The 20776-nt window shown below is 45.7% G+C and overlaps 1 protein-coding gene across 1 annotated transcript in view; it reads left to right on the top strand.

Moving 5' to 3' along the window:
- Positions 1–20776, top strand: part of BCAS4 (breast carcinoma amplified sequence 4) — a 366480-nt gene that overhangs the window by 149526 nt on the left and 196178 nt on the right. The window contains exon 3 of the mRNA XM_086932459.1: positions 2816–2917. Coding sequence (XP_086788585.1) covers positions 2816–2917 — 102 coding nt within the window. The remainder of the gene's footprint in view (positions 1–2815; positions 2918–20776) is intronic.

Here is a 20776-nt window from a genome sequence, read left to right as displayed (position 1 = left end):
CAAGTAGCGGCCTGTGGGGGGAGTGCTGCTGGGTGCTGACATGGGGTGGGGGAGGGGCAGGGTGGGGGTAGTAAACTATGGATTACCGCCGATTAGAGGTAAGTAAACAAATAAATAAATGTAATGAATTTTGTTGCGCACGTTGTATTGCAGTTGGCGATGCAGCGCGTGCAACAAAATTAGTTTTATTTATTTATATGCTTACTTACCTCTAATCGGCCGAAATACGTAGTTTACTACCCCCCACCCTGCACCTCCCCTGCCCCACGTCAGCGCCCAGCAGCACTCCCACCACAGGCCGCTATTGACTACAGCACTGAATAGGTCCCCAAATATCTCAGCCCATTCTCAGTGGTGTCAAAAATGTATTGAGTTATTTGACCTCTGAACTTGACCTAAAGCATCCCATGGAACAAGTAGAAGTTCTAGATGCCTGGGGGCTTCGCAGCTAGTTGACTGTGACCTGTTTCTAACCTTTAGAGTGTGTGTTTGATTTTCCAAGTGCTAAAAAGGAATTGCCTCAACCCAAGGAGCTAAGCATGGAAAAACAATGCCGAAAGTTGTCCTTTGTGCATGTCTTAGTAATCGTGTGTTTACTTAGGCAGCACTTGTCTAGCTAATAACATAATTTGTATTTTTATTACATGCATAATTGTCACTCATAACCTGCACCTGAATGAAAGTTTGTCAGGCCTAGGGAGCAGTCAGTCTCTTGGCTGTTTAGTGATCCCAAGCCAAGTGCTAAAACCTAAGCCAATTCTGACTTTTTAACAAGTAACATTTCACATCCGGACACATGGAAGCCCGCACTTAAAAAGAAACAAGCATTTGGTCTCGCATTTACGCGAGTTTAAGCTACTGGCATTGTAAATGGCAATGCCTTTTCTTAATGTTTTAAAAACGAAAACAAAAATGAAAATCACTGTCGTTTACAATGTCAATAACTCAAACTTTTTAGCTCGTGTTTAATCTCTGCTACATGTTTGCCATTCTCTCTGCCTGCCGGCTGTTTTCTAGATTTTAAAAAAAAGATCTTTATTTTATTTATATGCATGCTGCATGGCAAAATACTTATAAGGTCTCAAAGGGGAGACCTATTGGCTATTCCCTAGCCTTTTGAGACCTCATTACAAGCTCCCTTTTAATTCCGATAGGGGTGGTAAATTATGGTATTCCCACATCCCGGAATTAGCAGTGCCTCCCTCTATTGGGAAGTCCAAGGGACAATCACGGCCTGTATTACTGAGGCAATAAAAGGGAGGCTGCTAATTATCTGACTCCTGCTTATTCGTTATCCTCAGCTGAGAAATATTACCATTAGGAAAATCAATCAATTAATGTTTTGATGACCTGCATATGACACGTGGGCCTCCATCATGAGTGGTCATTAATTCCAATGGGGGAGGGGTAATGGGCCCATCAGGAGTGTACATATTGCGGAAACAAAGCAGCTCCATGATCTTTCATCTGAGATTTCCCATGCTGCAATTATTCTAGGTATACGGGTTTCGCGCAATAAATCAGGCCACACTGTTGTTAAGCGTAAAAGGCCATTTTATTAGGACCAGGCTGCACAATCATAAACACCAAAATAAAACAATCAACAACAATAAATCTCCCCCCAACATCAACTCCATCTTCATACACTCCAGCCTCTCCTTCCATTCCATTCCATTCCACTCCACGCCACATTCCGTTCTTCATCCCTTTCCTCCAATCTCTCGTCGCATCCTGGCACTACTCTCATCCCACCATTCACTCCTCCCCCCACGAGAGGTGGGTGCGCCCGCTAGTGACTCCCCCACCCCTTCCAAATACCGCCAACCCTGCAGCCCGTCCTAAACTGGCCCGCTCCGCCAATCCTACCCCCGAGCCCTAATAACTGTAGGGTGGGTGGGTGGCCTTTGAAACTATTCTCACCCAGCAATGCCAGAATGCTGGAAGAGGAAGTCGCCTTCCCTTCCTGCATTCTTATACCCACCCCCAAACCACACTCCTTCCCCCTCGGCCGGAATCTTCACCTCCTGGCCGGAATCTCCACCTCCGGGTCGGAATCTCCACCTCTGGGCCGGAATCTCCACCTCTGGGCCGGAATCTCCACCTCTGGGCCGGAATCTCCACCTCTGGGCCGGAATCTCCACCTCTGGGCCGGAATCTCCACCTCTGGGCCCGAATCTCCACCTCTGGGCCCGAATCTCCACCTCCGGGCCCGAATCTCCACCACGGGGGCCCGAATCTCCGCCTCCGGGCCGGAATCCCCGCCACCTGGCAGGAATCTTCTGCCGTAAGTTTAGGATTTTGTCTTAAGTTAGTTCTGTGAATCGGGCCCCTTGTAAGGCACCTTCTCAAGGTAATGTTAAGTGGCACAAATGGTAGCTAAGGTTAATCAAAATATATGATTCATTCAGTCTGCTAAACCTAAATTTAAAACAATGCAAAAAATAATATGTGAAATCATATTTTATATAATATGTCATGTGTATATCGTGTAACCTGTTGTCATGAAGGTTAAAGATTAACAAAACATTTAACGCAAATAAGTGATGATGACATTGCGTCATCGCTCATGCGTCTTTTTATTCGGAAGACGCGCCTATTACCTGGTGGGTGGAGATATTTATGCAGAGTTTCTTGATAGCAAATTATGTTGGGTATCACAATAAACGATTATATAGTGTTCGTTGGATATATGATTGAGTGACTAAAAATTGGTCTAAAATGGATTATGCCTTTTATGCTTCCTCCTTTAAAATCAGGTCGGCATGTACTGATAAATCAGCCCTAGTCTGAAAATTTGTTGGTTTTATTTTTATAGGTAAGAAATGAAACTTCTCAGCTCCTGGATGAAGACATCCACGCTATAAATGCAAAAGTGAAAGAAATGAACCAAGTTTACGCCAAGGTGGACAAATTAGAGGTAGGTCGGCTTTCGGTAAACCCAACCACTGCTTCTGAAATAAAATACTCACCTCACCCACATCTTAAAGCTGCATTTAATTTTGGGCTAATGTCAATAACCAGAATCACACTATCTTGTTGAAAACAGAATGGAATCTCTTTCTGTGCCACGCTCGCTCCCTGCTTTTTAATGTAATTGGTTGATCCACTAGGCCTTCCACCTTTTCCTTGCATGTAAATGTACAAGGCTGGGGCTGGCATCCCCAGTATAGTGTTAAACCCTACGTTTGGGAAAATCTATTAGTATACTTTCAGTAAACGCAGTGACACGTTGAATTATGAATCCAGGCAGTATCTAGTCTAGACATTGACTAATTGACTAGTGCTTCTCTAAATGCATTTTTTACTTATTCAGAAATGTGCATTTTGGTTACTGAAGGATGAACAATTGATCACATAGATTTTGGGGTCTAATGTGGTTCATTTCCTTCTTGTCAATTATACCTCTAATGTGAAATGCGAAGAAACATAACATTTGGCAGCAAATAGGGGCCGAAGCTGGAATGCTTCCCTTGGTGCATGGACACTTCCTTGCCTCTAGCATTATTCTTATGTTTTCTCCAGCTGTCTTTCCCTCTGTCTGCTTTAGGTAGACTCATTTTCTGTCAAGTCTATGAACCCTATTCACAATGTTACTGACTCTTACTGACTCTTGTGTACTCTGCTGTACTCATGAATTGCATTTAGTTGTGAACCAGAAGTAATCAAAGAGTAATTCACACCTTCTCACAAGGAATTCTTTGTATAAATCGTGTCCTCTGCTTTTGACCCAACAGCTTCGGCTGAAACCTTGTTCCATGTAACAAATATTTCTTACCAATACTGCCCCTATTCCCGCTGCCTTACTTGTGACTACTTGTCCTCAAAATACTTTTGCTCTAAAATATTATTGAATCCCAGGTTTAAAGCAAATTCGAATTTGATTGTGTTGATCACCCATGGCATGTCCCAGTTTCCATAATCCCTAACATATTCTCCATTTTCTACCACTCTGGACTCTTTGTTGTTTTTGAGATGTGCCTCCAGATTTGTGCTTAACATTTCAGCTGAGGGCTTATTTGTTGATTTTTGGAGCAATAACAAAAACATTTCTGTGACCATACCTTTCCCCCACAGAGGTCTATTCACCGAAAATTCGAAGGGTAGCAGAAGTGATGTCACGCACCTTTTTACACCCCAGGATATTACAGGGTTAACCTCTTATCCTGCAATTAGCTGCTTAATAGCTTCCTGTTTGCAGCTGAAAGTTAGAGGATGGTCAGAGTGTGCTAAATACCGAAAGTAGATAAAAAGGCTTCCAATGCCTTGTTGACTAATTTTTATTTCCCCAATAGTACCTGTAAGACCCCTTAGACCAGAGGTGGTGAAGGTAAAGGGTGATGTACCAAATGGCAAGCCAAATGTAACAACTGTTACCCCTAGGATGCCCTAATTGGCATCTGCCTAAAGCAGGAGAAGAAGATTTTGATTTGAGGTGGCCACCTCCTATTAGGTAATTAGTAACAGTTTCCAGTTCAAGAATTTGGTGTGATAACGTAATGCGTTATGAGTATATGGTCTTGTTTTGCTTCCATTGAATTGTACTTATTAACCCAACTACAATTTATTTGAAGGTTTTATGTAGCGTGAACAAGACCCTTGCGGGTATCCGAGTGGTTTACACTTTTTAGAGAACAGAAACATACACAATCAATATAAATATAGTCAGGAAAGGAACATTATATGGCCGAATCTCTGGGAGGGTGAAATTGCCTTCATGATAGGACAGAAGGTCAAAACAGTAAAATAACATGCAAGCTGTATCCACAAAGAAGACTAAGGTCTGAGTGGGCTCAGTGAGAACAATTCCAATGACCTATGGCAAAAATTATTTCTGAGTAGTTAATTAACTTCTTTCTTGAAGGATGCCGTTGAAGGATTCATTCTGGTTTCGGTGGTGGGGAGAGAGTTCCAAATTCTCAGGGTCATGCCAGAGAAGGCTCTATTGTAGGCTTTATTTTTAGAGAATCTCTGAGGTTTCAGCAGTAAAGTGCAGAAGTGTAGGGCTTTTTGGGTCATGCATGCAATTTTCAGCTGAATTCTTGCTTCGGAGCAGAGCCAGTTGAGAGATTCCCAATTAGGGGTGATATGGTTGTTTCTTTTCGAGCCAGTGATAAGCCTTGCCTCAGAGTTGAGGGAGGCTCCTAAGAGAGCAGTTATGGATTTAGGCAGGCCACCTAGGGTTCGCCTCCGTAGTCCAGCCTTGAAATGACTAGGGCTTGGATGGCAGGGTGGAAGTCATGGGGTGGGGTAGGAAAGGGTTTAGATTTTTTTAAGATGTTCATTTTGAGATGAGCTTCTTTGGTGTCAGTGGTTAAGGTTAAGGTTCTTGTTGAGAATGATTCCTAGTGATCTCGCTGAATCAATGAATTGAGGTAGGCAGTTCAAGGTTGTTAGGTGCTTCATCCAGTCATTAATGACTGATGATTGTTTGGGAGGGGCGATTAGGAGGAGTTCCATTTTGAGAGTATTAAGTTTGAGGTGGTTGCATGTAAGCCAGTTTTAGATTTTTGTAGGGTTAAGTTGAGGACTTTGAGGTCTACCGGGGAGGAGACCTTCAGTTATAATTGGGTGTTATCAGTGTACATGTGGTAGTGTATGTTGGATCAGCTCTGAACTGATGTAAGTGGCTCATCAACTGGTTAATGAGAGTGGGTGAGAGGGAGGTGTCCTAAGGGACACCTAAGGTGACAGGCATGGATGTAGACATTGACTGATAAACCTTGATTTTTTTTAGTTCTGTTTTGCAGAAAGGAGGTGAACCAGTTTAGGACGGTCCCTGAAAGTCGCATCCTGCGTTCCAGTAGTTCTAGTAGGTGGTCATGATTAACCGTATCAAAAGCTGAAGAAAGGTCAAGGAGGATAAGGAGGCATGATTTGTTTTTATCCATTTTCAGTGCATCGTCCACTATATGTGTAAGTACCGATTCAGTGATGTGCCCTGGTCGGAAGCCGGATTGGAATTGGTCAAGAAGATGGAATTGCTCTATTTGGTTACAGAGCTGGATGTGCACACATTTTTTGAGGAGCTTCCCCAGAGTTTGAATACTAGAGATGAGGCGGAAGCTATTTAGGTCAGTGTGATCTGCCATAGGTTTTTTTAAGAATAGGGATGATTAACACAGCCTGTAGGCAATCAGGGATTGTGCCTTGAAGTAGAGAGGCATTAACAATCTTGATCCAAAATGGGAGAATCAAAAGTTTGATCTCATTGAAGAAGTTGGGAGGTAGCGGGTCGGTGTAGTGGTTTGCGGGTTTCAGATGTGCTAGAATTTTTAGAATGTCATTTTCCTCCATGGTTTTCTGGGTGGAAAGTTCAGGACTGGATACACTTCTGTAATGAACTGAAGTGAGGTGGTCATCCTAATTCTGACTATAGACTTGCAAATTCCATGATCCTTGCTTTGCTGTTAGCCAGCGAGGTTTGCACTTTAGAAATAACAAAACATACATACATTTGTGGTTTTTAAAGTAATGTAACATGGGCACTTGTCCAAATTGAAAATATATCTGACTAAAAATGAAAATAGATTTATATTTTACTATCATATGTAATGTATAATTCTTCTATCTAACACACAGTAGACATTTCTTGCTTGAATGTTTAAATGTTCTGCTTGTGTGAGGTCTATGGGATATTTGTGCCTTTTGATCAGCCGAGGGCCTTTTTAGGTCTTGCCTAACATACACTGTGCCGCGAGAGGTATTATATAAAGTAAAGGACTTGGAGCCCGCCCATTGCGTACCGTTTGCTGGCTTGTCATTCTTTTTAGCTGCCTTGTAATTGGCCACCATATGCCCCATTACTTCTTTTTATTTCTCTGGAGCACGGACCAAATACTAATTGAATTAATTTGATTAGTGCCCTTGTGCTGCAGGCACTGAGATTCAGGGTACTTTTTTCATTGTTCTATCGATCATTTCCAATTCCATGCTACACTTTTAGGTTGCTTTTAACTTTAGTTTTACAGGTTTGTTTGCTGTTGTCTTAAATTGTTTTGGAACTTGGCGCTTCCTTTTACAGCACTAATCAAATGGTACATACTATTAAAGCACTTTGTGACTTTGTTTTACAGTTTGGAGCTTTCTTATATCACCATATATATGGCACAGAATATTAAAGCAGTCTGTTTGACCGCAGGCATTTGTAGACTGCTCTTCTTTGTGCATACAAAGTATGTAACCACCTAGAAAGAGAGACGGGATAGTCTCTAAGCACGTCCTTGCAGCGCAAAATATATCACACAAAACAGTACTTGGAGTTTTTTAAGGCTACCAATGAGTAGAGCAGGATTCCTGATTTATCAAAATAACTAGGAGTATGCTGTTATGGAATTACGACATTATTATTGGAGAATCCCTCATATGATTAAAAATATATGTGTGAATTAGTGATGGGGTGTAATTTGCCATGTTTCCTCTGATAGACTTGCCTACATGTTTCGGCCATCTCTCATGCCCATGAGGGTCAATGGTCTTCATCAGGGCTATATTGATATTGGTGTCCTAGGTCACCTATCATGAAGCATGCCACAACATGGGTGAGGGGACTTATCCATATCTTTTTGGATACCTGCAGATAATTTAGGGCTTTACTCATTGCTAGCCTTAAAAAAAATCCAAGCACTCTTTTTGTGTGACATGCAAAGTATGTGTCTGTTTAAAATGCAAAATAGTCTGTAACTGGGCTCCCATATTCTTTCCAGACATGCAGTCCAGTCACATGCTTCAGGCAAGGTTTCCACTAAGCAACATATACATTTTGGACACATCTGTACCTTTTCAAACACAAAGTATGTGGCTTTTTAAAGTGCCTCAATTTTGGGCAGAGCTTCAGTTAATCCATTTCTCCTTAAAACCTGCATCCTCAGTCTCATTTGTATTCCACATCTTTTCTGCACATACAAAGTATGTGCCTGTGTGAAGCGCAGTAACTATTCCATTTCTCCTCAAATGCTGTGCCGAAGTCCTCCTTATCATATGTATTCCACTGAAAGTGCTTTCAGGCGCACTATATTCATTTGCACTTAGGTGCAAAAGATGTAGCCTAATGGCCACAGCTACACAATTTACCCAATTCCACTACAATCTACCCCACTCCACTCCAATTTACCTCACTCCATTCTAACCCAGTCTATCCCACTCCACTACAATCTACCCCACTCTATTCCAATCTACCCCAAGCCACTCAATCTACCCTAATCCATTCCAATCTACCCCACTACACCCCAATTTACCCCACTCCACTCTACCCCAGTCTACCCCACTCCACTCTACCCCACTTCACTCTTCCCTAATCTACCCCATTCCACCATTCCACTCCAATCTTTCCCAATCCACCTACCCACTCCACTCCAACCCACTCCACTCCAATGCCCCCAATCTACCCAAATGCTCTCCACTCCAATCGGCCCAAACCTACCCCACTCAACGCTACTCTACTCCAACCCAATCTACCCCACTCCTCTCCGGTCTACCCCAGTTCACTCTTCTGTACCACAGTCTAACCCAATCGACCCCAATCTACCCCACTACGCTCTCCACTCCAATCTATTCCATTTCACTCCATTCTACTCCATTTGACTCCAATCTAACCCACTCCAATCTACCTCAATCTAACCCACTCCAATCTAACCTACTCCACGCCACTCAAATCTAGCCCACTCCAATCTACCCCACTTGCACCAATTAACCCCAATCTACCCCGCTCAACTCCAGTCTACCCCACTCCAATCTATCCCACTCCACTGCAATATACCTCACTGCACCCCACAAAAATCTACCCCACTCCAATCTACTCCTCAATCTACTCCTCTCCACTCTACCCCCTCCACTGTACCCCAATCTGTCCACCTTCAATCTATCCCAATCTACCCCACTCCACTCTCTCCCACTCCAGTTTCCCCCACTCAACTCCAGTCTACCACACTCCACCCCAATCTACCTCACTCCACCCCAATCTACCTCACTCCAACTCAATCCACCTCACTACACCTCACTCAAATCCAACCCAGTCTATCCCACTCCACTCCAATCTACCCCACTCCACTCCAATATACACCACTTCACTCTACCCCACTCCACTCTACCCTACTCCACTCCAATCTACACCACTTCACTCTTCCCTAGTCTACCCCATTCCACTCCTATCTACCCAATCTATCCAAATCCTCTCCACTCCAATCAACCCAATCCTACCCCACTCAATTCTACTACTCCAACCCAATCTACCCCACTCCGATCTACCCCACTTCACTCTGCTGTATCCCAGTCTACCCCAATCTACCCCACTCCACTCTCCACTCTCCACTCTACCCCATTTCATTCCATTCTACCCAATTTCACTCCAATCTACCCCACTCCACTCCAATCTACCCCACTTCACCCCACTCCAATCTAACCTACTCAGCCTCCCTCAAATCTAGCCCACTCCAATCTACCCCACTTGTTCCAGTCAACCCCAATCTACCCCACGTAACTACAGTCTACCCCACTCCAATCTACCACACTCTACTCCACTCCAGTCTCCCCTCTAATCTATCCCATTCCACTGTAATGTACCTCACTCCACCCCACTAAAATCTACCCCACTCAAATCTACTCCACTCCTATCTACCCCTCTCCACTCTCCCACTCCAATTTTCCCCACTCAACTCTAGTCTACCACACTTCACCCTAATCTATGTCACTCCAACCCAATCTACCCCACTATACCACACTCTAATCTATTCCACTCCACATCATCATCCCATCCCACTCCAATCTACCCAGTCCGATCTACCCTGCTCCAGTCTACCTAAATCCACACCGATCCACCACAATCTACTCCAAAATACCGCACTCCACTCCAATCTACCCAACTCCACTCTAACCCAATGTACCCTACTCCACTACACCCACTTCACTCTTCCCTAATCTACCCCATTCCACCATTCCACTCCACTCTATTCTACCCCACTGCAATCCACCCCTCTGTGCTCCAGTCTTGCCCACTCCACCCCAGTCTATCCCACTCCCCAATCTACCCAATTCAACCCAATCTACTGCGATCTACCCCACCCCACTCTACCCCTCCCCAATCTACCCCACATCACTCTACCCCATTCCAGCCTACCCCACTCCAATCTATCTCACTCCAGTCTACCCCACTCCAATCTACCTCACTTCACTTCTCTCCAATCTACTCCAATCTACCCCAGTCCACTCCAATCTTGCCCACTCCAATCTACCCTATTCCACTCTATCCCACTTCACTCTAATCTACCCCAATCCACTTTAATCTATCCCACTAAACCCCAATCTAATTCAATCTACCCCACTCCACATCAACTACCCCAATCTATCCCATTCCACTCTACCCCACTCCACCCCATCTACCCCAGTCCAATGTACCCACTCCAACATACCCCACTCCAGTTTATCCCACTGCAATCTACCCTACTCCCCCACTCCAATCTACCCCACCCCAATCTACCCCACTCTACTCTATCCCACTCCTCTCCAATCTATGCCACTCAACTCCAATCTACCCCACACCACTACAATATACCCCAACCTACCCCACACAATATACCCACTTTACCCTACTCTACTCCACTCCATCACAATCAACCCCATTCACCCCAGTGAACCCACTATACCCCAATGTACCCCACTCCAATCTACCCCACTCAGTGCCAATCTACCCCACTTCACCCCACTTTACCCCACTCCACTCAAATCTATCCAACTCCAATATACCCCACTCCAATCTACCCCACTCCTCTCCACTTCACTCTAGCCCACTCCTCTCCAAGCTAACCCACTTCACTCTAACCCAATCTACCTCACTCAACTCTAATGTACCACAATGTACCATACTCCACTCCAATATACACCACTCCAATCTACCACACTCCACTCCAATCTGTCTCACTCCACTTTACCGAAATCTATCCCACTACAATCTACCACGCTCCAATCTACCCTTATACCACTCCATCCCACTCAAATCTACCCCACTCAACTCCAATCAAACACACTCCAATCTAACCCCACGCCACTCAATCCCACTCCACTCAAACCTATCCCACTCCACTCCAAACTACCCCGCTCCACTGCACTCCAGTCTACCCTACTCCATCCCAATCTTCCTCACTTCATTCTTCCCTAATCTACCTCAATCTACCTTACTCCACTTTACCCCATTCTACCCCAAGACAATCAACCTCAATTCCCCCCACCCCACCAACTTTAGCCATGCTAAACCACAGCCACACTGGTGTATAACATGGCTAAAACAAATAGGCGAGACCTATTGGCTTTGGTCATGCTTATGTGGTGGGTATCAAGGTTCCATTAGCCATAGAAGTCAGCACCCAAACAAAGCTCTTACTAGGCCCAAAAATGCAGCTGAGCTGTATGTTGGGAGGCTGGCTGCAAAGCATGACCACACACTTACCAGCTCCGTCGAGGCTGATATTCTTTTAAAGGAACAGTGCCCTTCGCTAGAAGATTTCTGATGCTTTCTGCATTTTAGTTCATGTTGGCTTGGATGTGCACCTGGGTGGTATTTTGCCTACATCAACCAATATTTTTCATACATTGCCAATATTTTTATGAATAGGCTTGTAGTACAAGCATGGAAATTCACCTAAAGCCACTATATAATACATGAGAATCACAAACGTAAACAGGAAATAAAAGCAGAGAACTCTTGCCGACTGTGTCAGAGCTTTCTTACTCATCGTTGCCAGCTCTATGGATTTTTCAGCAAAACTACAGCCTACAGATTCCTCTGAGTCATCTGTATTGTAAGAAGATGTGCTGCACAAGGAAACACCAGATGCATTGGTGTGCTATCTCGTGACTCAGCTCGAGACCCGTTTTTAGGTCTCTTGCCCAGGCATCGCATGTGCTTTCTCAATGAGCCATGCTGTACCCACCATATGGGCTTTCGGCACGCCCCTTGATTTTAAATTGTGCCTTTGTGTGTCTTTTATAATCTGGTTCTTTTGGGTGGTGAATCCATCCCATTTGTCTCACCTTTTGTGTTTTCGTTCCCATCCATGGCGACTGGCCCTTTCACGTCTTCTTTCTCTTGTATGCATTTATTTTGTTTTTGATTTACTATTTTTTTTTTTTGCCTTGCCTCTGGATTGTGAACTGTTGGTTTTTTGGGGTGGTGAAACAACTGCGCTTAATTCAACGCGATTCCATGCTTAGCTGATGGCATTTTTTATTTTTGAACTGTTCTGCTTTTCTGTAGTTTCGTTGATGCGCTATAAAGCGTGTGGCAACAGTAAATCAGAGAGGAGGGGAGTTGCCTCAGTGCCTTGTGTCAGAGGAGAGTATGCCAGCGTGCAGCGGTGCTGTCCTGGGGCCACCACCTACGAGGGAATCTGTAGCTGTGAGGGCTGTGCTGGTGCCTCTGAACATCAGTGGTAGAGCTGGAGAGTCCAGCTACAACTGCTTGCTTCCCATACCCACAGACAGGACCCGAGGCAAAGACTAGGAGAGCTCAATGGACATGGGGCCACAAGTACCTATAGATGGGCCATGTCCCCAGCCCTCTTAAGACGTCCCTTTTCACAGAAAGTTGTCAGGACATCTTTTGCCACCACTTCTCTGCCAAGACTTCATACTTTCACCATGACATTAGTGACACTTCTTGGCAAGAAGCCGGTCCTTTGGTGTCGTGTTTGCATTTGTAATGCTGCGTCTGCCGCTCCCTTCACAGCAGCCTTGGCTCTGCCACGCTCCAGACTGAGCTGGGCTGGATAATTACTTGGAGGTGGTATTTGTTCGCTTCGGGTAATCTGTTTCTCCTACGCACAACCTACATAAAACACGGGTTGTAAATTCACAAACCCAATACTCTTCAATCTGGACAAAAAGTCCAAGTTTTCTTTCACTCATTCTTGACTGCTTAACCATTAATAGCCACAAAGGAACCATGCAGAAAACAATAACAATTCGTTTTTTTACAAGCCTTCCAAGTGGTCCCAACAACGTATGCCAGCAACACCCATTCCTGAATTTGTACTCTAAATCATAGTGCACTGGAATCTGTAGTTTTGCTTTTAATAGTGTCATCATGGTTTCACAAATGCAAACATATACAGTGAGGGTGGCTAAAACACAAACACTGTCTAAAGGTGTTGACATGGAGTTTTTTGGCACCCATGTTTTAAAAATGTACAATACCCAGAATGAAAGAGGTTCAGGTAGCCCTATGTTGCACTATCTTTACCTTTCACGGAGAGCTCCATATCACTGTTCTTTACATCAGAGTTCTGCTTATAGCAGGTATAGGCCACTACAAGCCATTGTGTTGCATGGTATTGCAGCATTTATATAGCGCTATGTGTGGCACTGAACTGGACTGTTGGCACTTAAACCCAGCAAATCTTTGCATTTTGGGTAGACATATGTATGTTTATCCCCCTTTAGGACCACCGTTTTTAGGTCAGCCCTGGCAGTGCATGCACGGTCTCTTCGAAACGTGCTGTATCTACTCTGTTGGCTTTGAGCATGCCCATCGCTTTTCATTGGTTCCTTTTCGTGCTGTTCATAAATTGGTGCTTTTCATAGGTGTATCTGATTTATTTGTCCCTCCTTGGGGTGGTTTGTTCCCTCCCTTGGAGACTAGTCCCCTTCTTGGCATTTATGTAGTTTGTTGCACACAATTTGTTATCTATTCCCTCAGCTCGTGTTTTGAGAATTTTTTTTACATTTATAGAGCGCACGTACACCTGGCGGTTTCATGGCGCTGTGAAGTACTGAACCCAAAAGGGCAGGAGGATTGGGGAGGAGGGGGAGAATAGGACAATTATAATGAGAAGGCTTGTGAGAAAAGGAAGGTTTTGAGCGCCTTTCGGAAGTGCGAATATTGAGTGGAAGATCTAAGGTGGGCGGGGAGAGAGTTCCTGAAGGCAGGGGCAAGTGTGGAAAATTTCGTGCCCCCCCCCCACTTTTTACGCCTAAAGCAGGGAACTGTCAGCAATTGTTGGGAGGATGAACGTTGTTCCCTGACGGGGGCGTAGGCTTTGATTTCCGAGGAGATGAAGGCAGGGGATGTGCCGGCCCGGGCCTAAAAAGTGATACATCCCATCTTGAACTGAGCTCGTTCTCGAATAGGGAGCCAGTGCAAGGAATTCAGGATCGGAGGGACATGGTGGAATTTGGCCAGGTTGTAAACCAGGCGGGCAGCCTGGTTTTGGACAAGCTGTAATCGCCGCATACTGTAGGCGGGCATGCCGCAGTATAGAGCGTTGCCATAGTCTAGGCCGGAGATTACCATCGCCAGGACAATGAGTTTTAGGGCGAAGAAAGAAAAAAAACAGGAGACTTTACGGACGGTGCGGAGTGAAAGAAAGGAGGAGGACACCACAGAACTGACCTGGGAGTGCAGAGTGAGTTGGTCATTTAGTTTAATCCCCAGAGTTTTCACAGAGGAAGAAGGAGAAGGGGGGACCTAGGGAGGGGGCCAGAAGAGAGGGGTCCAGGGACTGGAGCAACCACCTGTCAGAACCAGCTCAGTTTTGTCTGGGTTTAACTTCAGGTGGTTGTAATTCATCCAGTCCCGGATAAAGATCATAACAGACTGGAACTTCGCCATGGACTCGGGGGAAGGGGACAAAGTAAAAATAAGCTGAAGGTCATCCGCGTAGTTGTAGACAGAGACCTCCATTTGCTGGAGAGCAAAAATGAGAGGGGCAATGTACAAATTAAATAAAAGAGAGGAAAGGGAGGAGCCCTGGGGGACCCCTCATTGCACTTTCCGGAAGTCCGCCGAGAAGTCGCCCAGGCGTACTGCCTGGGTTCGGTCCCTCAGGAAGGAGGACAGCCAGACCAGGGCTGAGCCTCCGACCCCCGCCGCTCTGACACGAGAGAGTAAGATGGAATATTCAACCGTGTCAAAAGCGTCGGAGAGGTCGAGGAGGACCAGGGCCTGGGGGTGGTTAGCGTCCATGCCCTCTCTGAGGTTGTCAAGGACCGATAGCACTACGGACTCCGTGGAGTGTGCGGGGCGGAACCCAGCCTGACGGGGGGCTAACACCCTGTTTTGTTTATTTTTTTGTTTTTCCCCAAAAATGTGATCAGAATGACGGTACCTTCAGTTTCAAAACACATGCCTTCTTGCACAGATGCTGTCATTTCTAGTTTACAAACTTAAAATCAGCATTGCAGAAACACACCTGTTGTACCCGACCAACCACCTCCACTCCCTACACTCCATTCCGTTCTGAGCAGCTCAAAGCACATGCATTTGCGTGCATATGTCATTTGTTAAGCTCCCACACCCATATGGAGGACATGCTGCTTTTGCTTCAACACCCCTTTACATGGTTGGCCCTTATCAAGGTCGGATTAGGTCAAACGGGGCGTTGTGTGCCCTAGCCATTTTAGCAGGGCTGGGTCGAGGAGTGCGTAGACTGCTCATTCAAGGGGCTTGGCAACAATGGATTCACATGAGCGAGCCTACCATTGTGTTGGGATGGCTGGCCAGATTAGTCGCCATTCTAGGAGGGAAAATGTCATACTTCGCTGCAATCGGGATTGTTGAAACATGTAAACTTTATCTTACTGCTGTTCACTGCGTGGGCGTCCGCAGGGGGGGAGCAAGGAGGGGCGCTTGCCCCCCCTTAGCGCCCCTCCTTGCCCCTCCTGCAGACGCCCATGCTTTTACAGATGCCGTTTGTCTATAATTCTGGGCCCCGCAGGGAGCAGAGCTGTTCTCCTGTGAGAGGCCTCTGCTCCCTGATGGGGCGCCTCACAATCCTCCTCCCAGCCCCTCCCGCCCATTGTAATTTTGTCTGTGGCTGATTATCACAAACAGAATGACAATGGGCAATTTGAGCTGCGAAAACACCTTGCTAACAACCTGCTCTATGTCTAAGTGTGTGGGCCAATCCAGCCGATCGTGATGAGCGCTTGAAGAGCTCACACTCCTGCAGGCATGCACAATACTGGTGTGTGAGCGCCGAAACTCGGGGCATGAAGGAGATCATCTAGTTGACTTTCAAGGTACTGTAAAGGAGGAGCAGCGTGATCTCCACTGCTGTCATGCAACCTCGTAAGGCTGCATTTCAGTACCGCAGTGGAGCCCCAGAGTCCCTGAGAAACACTGCCAATCTCATCTACAAGGTACCAGGAGTGGTATGGGCCCAGAGGGTGATAGTGGTAAGTTCAGCTGAAGTGCTTTTTTTTTTTTGAGATGCAACACACGCTGTCTTCAGTGTATTGTGCAGCGCCTCATGTTCTGTGCTCTGTTCATCTGGATTGGGATTGGAGGAAAGGTGAGCAGTAGGGGATGTGAAAGAACAGTAGTGTGCACATGTGTGCGCTGTCCTGGGTTCCCACCCTTCACACCACCAATTATGAAAGATAGATCAGTAAAAGTATGGATTGATGAGTGAAAGGGTGGATGATGGGCTAGTGAATGGGTGGATGGATGAGAGAAATGATGGATGAATTGATGAATTAAAAAGTGATGGGGTGAATGAATGGATGGATGACTGAATAGATGGATGGGTGGAAGAGTGGATGGATGAGTGAAAGGGTGGCTTGGGTGAAAAGGTAAATGGTTGGATGGATGAGTGAATGGAGTGGAAGAGTGGGTGGATGAGTGAGGGGATGGATTGGGTGAAAGGGTGGATGGATGATGAATTGGGTGAAAGGGTGGATGGTTGATGGATGGGTGAAAGGGTGGCTGGATGGGTGAAAGTGTGAGTGGTTGGATGAAGGAGTGTATGGATGGGTGGAAGAGTGGATGGATGGAAGAGTGGATGGATGAGTGAAAGGATGGTTTAGGTGAAAAGTTAAATGGTTGGATGGATGAGTGAATGGATGGGTGGATTGGTGGAGGAGTGGATGGATGAGTGAAAGGATGGATTCGGTGAAAGGATGATGGATTGAGTGAAAGGATGGATGGATGGAGGGATGGATGAGTGAAATGATGGGTGGAAGAATAGACGTTGGATAGGTTTGCAAATGGTTCAAAAGGTTTGGATATGGATGGGAACACAGATGGAAGGACAGAATGAATGGTGAAAGACTGAATGGTGGATGAAAAAAATAATAGATAACAAAGCACAATTGAAATGATTGATGTCAGGTGTTTGATGGAAGGATGACTGGCTAGATACCTAGACAAGAGCTCTTCTGGGGAGTGTTGTGATGACTTACTTTGTTTTCTTGGTGCTATAAGAGCTTTAGTTCGAAGTGGGAGGTATTTCAATGTTCTGGCTACTCCCTTGCCTATGTATTACTATTCTGTATTTGCTGTGTGCTTATGTGTGGGATCCATACATCATGCATACGACATTTTGAGTGACACCCAACTGCTACTTGAATGTTACACTTGTAATTGTAAATGTTTGCATGCTTTGTTTTAGGTTTAAGGTTTTAGGGAGAGCCTCAGAGTGCCATAAGCTGTGCTTGAGATGTATATTGTGTTTGTAACAATAGGCAAGGTGTCAAAACTAAACTATGTAATAATGTATTGACAGTGCCTTCTTTAAGAAAGCTGCAGGGAAAAGCACCTTTGTGACTTCCGTCAGCTCGTGCATCTCTCTGCTAAGCCCCCATAAGCAAAGTCAGATTCCATATTTTAAGTTCCACTTGCTGAAACACCCATAATGTGTTCCCTGTAGTGGGTTCATCACAGAAATCCTCCCTTTAGTTCACCTATGCTTGCTGCATTACATCTCACAATGGCACTCAGATATGAGATGCTAGTAACAAAGTCTATCCGAGCAGCCCTTCCTGAGCACTCCTCTCATCATACATGTCTGCTCAAGACCCTGAGTTGTAAACAAAATATCAGACTGGCTAGCCCAGTGCAGTAACCATATAAATAGATTATTATCATATGAAATACCTTAAAAAGAGCTGCACAGTTGCTCAAAGCAGTGCGCATCGCCAAAAACGTGAAGTGCACGATTGTCTCAACCTAATGTTAACTTATTTTGACTTGTACTTAAGTGGTTGTCTATTTACTTACTTTTATACTATTGAGCAACTTCCTCTGATGTGTCTGTAAAATGTACCTTTTGTTCCGAAGATTTGTCCTGAATTTTGACCTTCTGTCCTGAATTTTCGTCCTGAATTTTGACCCTTTGTCCTGAAGTTTTACACTTACCGTCCTGAATTTGCAACCATGTCAGTTTGTCACCCTACGTTAACTAGTGAGTTCACTTCGGGGCGCAGCGTTCATACATGACGTCACCAAAAGTACAGAGTTCACCCGAACGTGTTTGCAAAGCATTCACGAACGCATCAATGGTACTTACAATGTGAAATGCTCGGATGCGCAGATCTGGACAGGACTGAAGCCCAGAAGCATGACTGAAGCACGCACCTCCACTAGCAGGAAAAGATACACCACAAGCCACGCAGGAACCAGGAGCCTCCTTCCCCGCCACAAACCTTCCTGCTCAGCCCCCATTCCAGAACAGGGATTTTTCAAGAAATCTTCTGCATGTGGGGGGCCCTTTTGTTGCCGATCTTCATCTCACATTGAAGTGACCCCCTCAGCCAGGGTTTTAAATGGCCCGGGTCCCCCGGGTCGCAGAGGACATTGCAACGGGTCCTTATCGGGTTCTAACGTCATGCCCTTTATTCTGACATAAACATTGATCGATTTCTAAATAATGAATGTAAAAAGGCAATCCATGTCAGCGATTTAGTTCCTGTTTGTGTTTGACGTTTTACTTAATATTTAATTCCTTCAGAGTGTTAACGATTTCCCGGATGTTGTGTTTCTGTATTTTTTCCGTGTAGCATATTACGCTTGTAAAGCACCTACTTTGATCTAAGCCACCACCAGGTGCTAAGAACGAGCCATGGTTGAATGCTAAGCATCCGAGAATGTGATTTTTATGACCCCTTCTGAGAGGCCCAGAACCAGCCCGCCTCTGAACGGTTTCAGCGACCCTCCCTGCCCCCACCCTTTGTTTTCTTTTAGACTGGTGCCACCGAGGTGATATCCTTGCCTGAAGGCAGGGATTTTACCTAAGCACTTAATGTGTTGTGAATATGACAATGGGGTGGGAGTGGGAAGATGTGCACAGCAGGGGGAAAGGGATGGCCAGTGCAGGTGACGCTTTTCTTTTGTATAGGAATTTCTGCTGGCGTCATAGTCCAGGGTTTGCTGTCTGTACACTTGTATAAATGTGTATTCCATACATGTGCACAGACAGCAAACCCTGGGCTATGACCCTAGCAGGAATTACTTTACAAAGGAAAAGCGTCACCTGCACTGCTATCCCTTTTCCCCTGCTGTTTGTGCATTTGTAAGGAATACACATCCATGGCGCTGCTCACCAGATGAATGGTGAACAGTGCCATGGATTGGTCTCTTTTTGCATCCAAGGGCACCGACGAAGAAGTAGAGGAGGCCCTGGCAAGGAGAAACCAGGAGACATTTGGCTCACATCTAACTACACAGAGAGACCTACGGGAGGGGCTGGGTACCAGGACAACAGTACTGCTGATCAGCCTGACTCCACTGAATAGTATCAGAAGAGCAGTCAGTAGTTTTTAAGTAACTTTAATGCATTCTACAGAATCAGTATTACCTACTGGCTGCACCTCTTGGTCACTCTAAGTGAACGGTGTTCTAGACTTACATGCATGGAAACATCAAGGAGGACAGTCCCCTCCGAATATGCACATGTAGTATAAGCTGGTAGTGTTCAGCTTTTGGGGTGCCAGGGGGTAACTTTAGGGTTCAGGTTGGGTGTGTGTTTTAGGGTGACACGGAGTAATTTTAGGGTTCAGTGTGGGTATGGGGTTTGAGGTGCCAGGGGGATAATTTTAGGGTTCAGGGTGAGTATAGGTTTTGGGGTGCCAGGGGGATAATTTTAGGGCTCAGGGCGGTTATGGGTTTTAAAGGGCCAGGGGTGTAATTTTAGGGTTTAGGGCGAGTTAGGGATTGGGCTGCCAGGGGGTCATTTTAGGGTTCCGGGTGGGTATGGGTTTTGGGGTGCCAGGGGGTAATTTTAGGGTTCAGTGTGGCTGTGGGTATGGGGTTTGAGGTGCCAGGGGGATAATATTAGGGTTCAGGGTGGGTATGAGTTTTGGGGTGCCAGGGGGATAATTTTAGGGTTCAGGACGGGTATGGGTTTTAAGGGGCCAGGGGTGTAATTTTAGGGTTTAGGGCGGGTATGAGTTTTGGGGGGCAGGGGTAATTCTAGGATTCAGGGTGGGTATGGATTTGGGGTGCCAGGGAGACAATGTTAGGGTTCATGGTGGGTTTGGGTTTTGGGGTACCAGGGGGTAATTTTAGGGTTCCAGGGGGGTATGGGTTTTGGGGTGCCAGGGGGTTGTTTTAGGGTTCCAGGCGGGTATGGGTGTTGGTGTTCCAGGGGGTAATTTTAGGGTTCAGGGCGGGTATGGGTTTTGGGGGGCTAGGGGGAAAATTTTGGGGTTCAGGGAGGGTATGGTTTGGGGGGGGGCAGGGGTAATTTTAGGGTTCAGGGTGGTTATGGGTTTTGGGGGCCAGGGGGATAATTTTAGGGTTCATGGTGGGTATGGGTTTTGGGGTACCAGGGGGGTAATTTTAGGGTTCAGGGTGGGTATGGGTTTTGGGGTGCAAGGGGGTACATTTTCGGGTTCAGGGCGGGTATGGGTTTTGGGATGCCAGGGGAACAATCTTAGGGGTCAGGGCAGGTATGGGTTATCAGTTTTGGGGAGCCAGGGGGCTAATTTTAGGGATCAGGTAATGTATGAGTTTTTGGGGGCCAGGGGGGGTAATTTTAGGGTTTATGTGTGCTCTAATTGTTGTCCAGTTTCA

This window comes from Lissotriton vulgaris, chromosome 7 (genome assembly GCF_964263255.1).
Source record: "Lissotriton vulgaris chromosome 7, aLisVul1.2, whole genome shotgun sequence".
Taxonomy (NCBI): domain Eukaryota; kingdom Metazoa; phylum Chordata; class Amphibia; order Caudata; family Salamandridae; genus Lissotriton; species Lissotriton vulgaris.
Note: the sequence above shows the minus strand (reverse complement) of the source record. Positions and strands in the feature narration are given on the sequence as shown.